General features: G+C 44.3%; 2 protein-coding genes across 2 annotated transcripts; one reads left to right on the top strand and one right to left on the bottom strand.

Annotated features, from left to right (window-relative positions):
• JR316_0006337 (uncharacterized protein) lies at nt 1–3,840 on the bottom strand (the record flags this gene model as incomplete). Its single annotated transcript, XM_047892086.1, has 17 exons — nt 1–263; nt 317–479; nt 541–877; nt 952–1,053; nt 1,105–1,191; nt 1,258–1,518; nt 1,575–1,766; nt 1,826–1,909; nt 1,962–2,099; nt 2,146–2,445; nt 2,526–2,618; nt 2,691–2,813; nt 2,885–2,935; nt 3,147–3,311; nt 3,374–3,551; nt 3,760–3,774; nt 3,825–3,840. 17 exons carry the CDS (start codon nt 3,838–3,840, stop codon nt 1–3), a joined length of 2,568 nt encoding a protein of 855 aa, XP_047749435.1.
• A 646-nt stretch (nt 3,841–4,486) lies between these two features.
• On the top strand, nt 4,487–5,222 carry JR316_0006336 (uncharacterized protein; the record flags this gene model as incomplete). Its single annotated transcript, XM_047892085.1, has 3 exons — nt 4,487–4,591; nt 4,654–4,787; nt 4,841–5,222. 3 exons carry the CDS (start codon nt 4,487–4,489, stop codon nt 5,220–5,222), a joined length of 621 nt encoding a protein of 206 aa, XP_047749434.1.
• Nucleotides 5,223–5,356: the final 134 nt, after the last annotated feature.

Raw genomic sequence — 5,356 nt, 5'->3', positions numbered from 1 at the left:
TCAGTCTTCATCAAAACCTGCAAAGGACTCCTGTTCTGCCTCTATGTCGCTGGTATCGTGTTCCGTACCGAACACAACGGCATACTGTATGTTGGTACACAGATGAAATGACCGTTCCTTCTCGTATTGAGTCATAGTGTACGCCACCATAACAAAGGAGTTAGGTGGAATCTCTCCGCGACGCCATCTAGGTAGCAATTCGTCTAACCGGTCGAGGTCAGTGTTGAAATTGAAGGCATGGTTACGTGAATCATATATGGGAACTAATATATGACATTGTCAGTGGTTTGAAGCACATACAATGTTGATAACTTACTAGTGTCGGTTGAATCCATCATGGTCTTGAACCTGGTGCTTGATTTAAGTGCTTTTCGGCTTCCTCCTTGGAGTTTGGCATCTTTCTGTCCAGAAAGTATGCCGGGTGTCCTAGGAGGTTTTGAAGGAGAGATTGATTCCCGCTCCGCTATTTGAGTGAGTGTCTGAGTGAGTACAAAAAGAAAAAAAAAAAAAAGTAAGCATATGTGCCCACTGACATTTAACTCCCATAGTGCCAAAGGTGATTGCCTTATCACGGATAGAGGCTACCATAACCTGATGTCCGAACGCCATGCAAGCAAATCCAGCGAAGCGTTCCCACTCCTGGTGCATCATGTGACCAGACAAAAATTTGTTACACAGTCCTTTGGATATCGGCTCCAATAGATACGAATCGCGGGTGAGAATTGCACTCAGGCAGATAGCAGGCACCGAGTTGCACTGCAAAGTGGCACGCTTACGATCGTTTCCCATATACAGGATGCTGACGTCCAGAGGCGAAACCCGCGAAGGATTGATAAAGTTCTTGTTCCTTACAAAAGTCACAGCGTCATAAGCGTTTCTATATAACATAGTAGAGAGAGTAAGCAATACGCATCATTAAGTAAAGTATAGCAAAGGCTTTACGAAACTCACTCAAAATTCATCTCAGGGAAATTCTCACCGCAGAGAGAAAAAGAAACACAGTCGACTGGTGCCATGACATTAGGCGAGTTCCATTGCTTGAGAATACCATGCCTTGAAATAGTCAAAACAAAACATCGATTATCTTAGAAGGTAAAAACTTACTGAAGATTGGGAAGGTCAACGTAAGTGCTTTCTAAAAGACTATCTTGTAAATCTGTCTTCGTAACTTCGCATTTCTTCGGCAGATGTCTTAAGGTCAGACACAAATCAAGTCAGACAACAGATTGAAGATGACATATGGGTACGTTAACTTACTTGACCGAGAAGCGCATGGTATCCTCCATCAGAGCCGGCCCGTTCAATCCAAGACTGGGAGTTTTGTTCACAGGACCGGCAGGCACAACATCCTTGAACTTGCGGGGAACTCGAACTGGAGTGACAGGTGTAGGGGGAGCTTCAACAGCGGCATTGATTGGAACAGCTGTCAAAGAAGATTGAAACTGCACTTGTCGAGTTTTTGGCTGTTCAGAAAGACTGGCCATAACCACATCAGAATGCGCGTCGATAGATTTGGCACTGTTGAATAAAGGTAGATAAAGACGATCACATATATTGGCATGACGGATATTTACCTTATTACAGACGCCTTAAATTGAACAGGGGGGTCCAAAGTCGAATGTTCGGTTTTAAGAGCATCTGCTTCACTGTACTTTTCATACGCATCATCGAGCGCTTTGAGCAACTTGCTAGAGGAAGGACCGCTGGGGAGAGCATTGGAAGATGGATAAGTGGTCTGATGCATTCGACTCTCTCTGACCGCGTGCCTGATCAAACCCGATTAAGAAGTGATAAAAGAAAAACACCACAAATGAACATTACTGACGCAAACATCATAGCTTCATCTTCGTGAAGATCGATTGGACCGCTGGGAAGAACAATGCGAATGGATTTGCCTTTTCCTGGAATTCTGTAAATCAAGTTAAGTGATGCTCACGTAGACTTTTAGAGCATACACATACTTGGTGCCCAAAATGACTTCAGGTGACGGCAAGAAGGGGTTGATATCAGAATCAGCATCACCCTGCAAAGTAATGGGTGGAGACAAAACAGCAGATCCAGAAATTTCAGACCCAATCTTCAGCGGAGACACCGACAGACTAAGAGCAGGACGTCAGTCAATCGCAATGTGGAATAAAAGAGAACGGTACTCGCTCGATCGCAGCTTCCGAACGCCGAGCGGATCTACGAATCCCAACAGAGCCCTTCTTTGAAACGGATGATTTTCCTTTGTCTTTCTTTGTGGGGGTGGACGCAACGTTATCCGGTGCAAGAGGGATATGAACATCGACAGACTCTTTCTTAACCATAACTTCAGAGGGCAATACGGACGTGGGACGAGCAGATGCTTCTTGCTTTATGACAATGCCAGGCTCTTGTTTGATACGGACCGTTTGGGGCATTGTCTTCTGTGGCTTCTTGCCTTTCTGTTTATTCGGTTTTGCTCTGACAGGAGCACGAATTGTAATACGCGGATGTGAGAACGTATGACATAATAACATAAAAGATGTAAATGATAAACATACCCGCTGGTAGGATGAACAGAGACCATTTCATCCGCGGATGAATCATCGACTAATATGGCATCACTAATACCCTTCTGATATCGGGCGTTGGCTCTGTTCAGAGTATCCAACGGTATTAAGCAGAACGAAATAATGGCGAGATTTGATACAAGCAGTAAAACTTACGAATTATCGACGACTCGAATGACTTCGACCGAAGAATCACTCGAGTAAGATACGTGATTGACAGTCGCATCAACGTTCGCGCTGACGGATGTACGACTCTTCTTCGGAGGGGAAATTCGGGCTCTGAGGTAAATATATAACAAAACCAAAATATCAGCATAACATAAGGGTTATCAGATTGCAATTTCACTAACGGCAACTCCTCATCGGAACAAACGAGCGCAGCATCTTCGATATCGCGTTTCCTATAACGACAATAAAGTAGTCAAAACAAAAGAAAAAAAGTGCGGAATGTGCAGCTAAAATCATACAAGCCACTTGTTGACCTGGTCTTCCTAACAAAATTGTCCAACGCATCTGATCCGCTGCAATACAGAGATAAGAAAACGGAAGGAACGCATGTAAACGACGTGCGTGATTGAAGACACAGGGTAAGATAGTATGGGATACACGTACGCAACAGTCTTGTTCCCCGGTTTGACGACCTTTGCGGCAGCAATGCGAGAGGCGACGCTGTCTAACGGTCCGTCATCAGAGTCAGTGGCAACAGAAAAAGAATCTTCTTTGTTGTCGGGTTTGACGTGGATTATGACGTTGCGAATGCCTTTTGCAGGACGATGTCTGTTACAACGCACAACGTTTAAAATCATAAACTGTACATAGAATAACATGGAACGGCTTACTTGTATTCAGCAGAGGGCGAGCGATCACCAGCAACCACATCGGCATATGTAGGCTTGGGAGAAGCAGGAGCATAAGCAGAGTTGATGGAAACCATAATGTGATTGAAACGATAAAGAGACTTAGGAATACTGTAGATGATAGAGCTCGAGGCAGGTAGAGCGTCGAAGATGGAAAGCACTAAACAAAAAAAAACCAAGGTTTTATAGAAAAGGTTATGAGACAGCATCACAAGAATTCAACATGATAAATACTACTTGGAGAAACATGAAAAACAGAGAAAAAGGATAATAAAATCCATGAGTTGATACGGAGTAGAAAAATGCAAAGACTAACGCTCGGTACGATAGAAAGCGATGAGTGGAAACGCCTTTAGCGAATACCATACACACTCCCGAAGCCACTGAGACAAGCAAGTCAGCACGAATAAGATATTACGCGTGATGAGCGTACCAAGAGCAAACACCATTGTACAGGAGCGATTGCCTTAAGGGATTAAAGACGCCAAAAAAAATGATGGACCAAAATTTGATGTAAAAAAAAAGCCGACAGATGATGGTCGCACTACGCATAAAAACACGAAAAAGGTGAACTAGGCGAAGCGACACGTTGATGAGCAAAGGCAAAGAGCAAGCAAAGCAAGAGGAGCTCCATGAAACGAGAAAAGTAGGCACTCGGTACACCAAATCAAGTTAAAGAACAAATGCAATTTAATGAAGCGCGTCATATGAGGAGACGACAACACCATAGATGAACAACCGACCTAATGCCGCGGTCGAGAACAGGAACACCAGGGAAGAGGAACATATGAGAGCGAAGTAGACAGGGTCAAAACGGCGCCGATAGCGAATAAGCAAGGAGGAAAAATATATGAAAATTTTACAAAATGATCGGTGGTAACAACAACCGGAGAGGAGACAAAACATTAACAACCAGTACGAACCAAGCACGACGATGAGAACGGAACAGTAGCAGATTTCGGACAGAAACGGAAAGATTACACAAGAGGGACACACGAATACGAGTCGGAAAGCGAGAAACATCATAAAACCAAACGGTCAAACAAGGCCAAAAAAAAAAAAAAGTGAAACAGAATCCCACCCTCAACCAATTGCATGGACCCAAACTATAACCAATACGCTGCGCAGGCCCTCATGGACCAAGGGTACTGCGACGCCCGAAAATCGATACACGATGCTATGCCGGTGGTAGACTTTCAGGTATTTTACATATTCATATGGATGGACGAACATACTGACGATTCCAAAAACACGATTGACAGCTCGAAGATCATAGAGTGGTCTACGTAGAACAACCTCGCTCGTGGAGAATTACACGAACGAATTCCACTGAAGAACAAAACTTCTACGTGTACGGCGCAATATGCAGAAACGAATTGCCGCCTATTAAATTAAGGTAAATGATATAACTATATATACAAAATGCATACCCAACTGACCCAATCGTAGTGACGCAACACCGTCTATGAAGAAGAAAGCGATATATCTTCGACAGGGAGTTAGAATTACCGGACTGCGGAGCAACGGATTCAACGACGATGCGGTTAGTATAAAGCATGTACACGAGATGATGAAGACATACCTCAAAAAGGAAGACATAGAGGTAAAGCCGTGGAACTTAAGCATGTACGAAGGTCATTGGGCGGTCGACGCAAGTACGCGTTACTTCACACCTAGAAAGCATGCGCCGACAGAAGCAGGACTGGCGTTCGATATGGGTGTAGATCCAGACGGCGTGTTGGCGCACATGAGAGGAGACGATCTCATACACACCATGGACAACAAGGTCGACTATTTGCGAGAAGTCAAAAACGATAACGGTACAAGGTGAGCTTTGTGGTACATCTCATACACAGCGGCATACTAACAGTATCCGATCAATGACTCAGCACATCGCGTGTGGTTCCCAGCGTGTTCAAAGTTGGAGACATAGTCCGAGCGACCATAGCATTCATAGGAGTGATG

Source organism: Psilocybe cubensis, chromosome 5 (genome assembly GCF_017499595.1).
Source record: "Psilocybe cubensis strain MGC-MH-2018 chromosome 5, whole genome shotgun sequence".
Classification (NCBI taxonomy): Eukaryota; Fungi; Basidiomycota; class Agaricomycetes; order Agaricales; family Agrocybaceae; genus Psilocybe; species Psilocybe cubensis.
The sequence above is the reverse complement of the archived record's forward strand: the minus strand, read 5'-3'. Positions and strand labels throughout refer to the sequence as shown.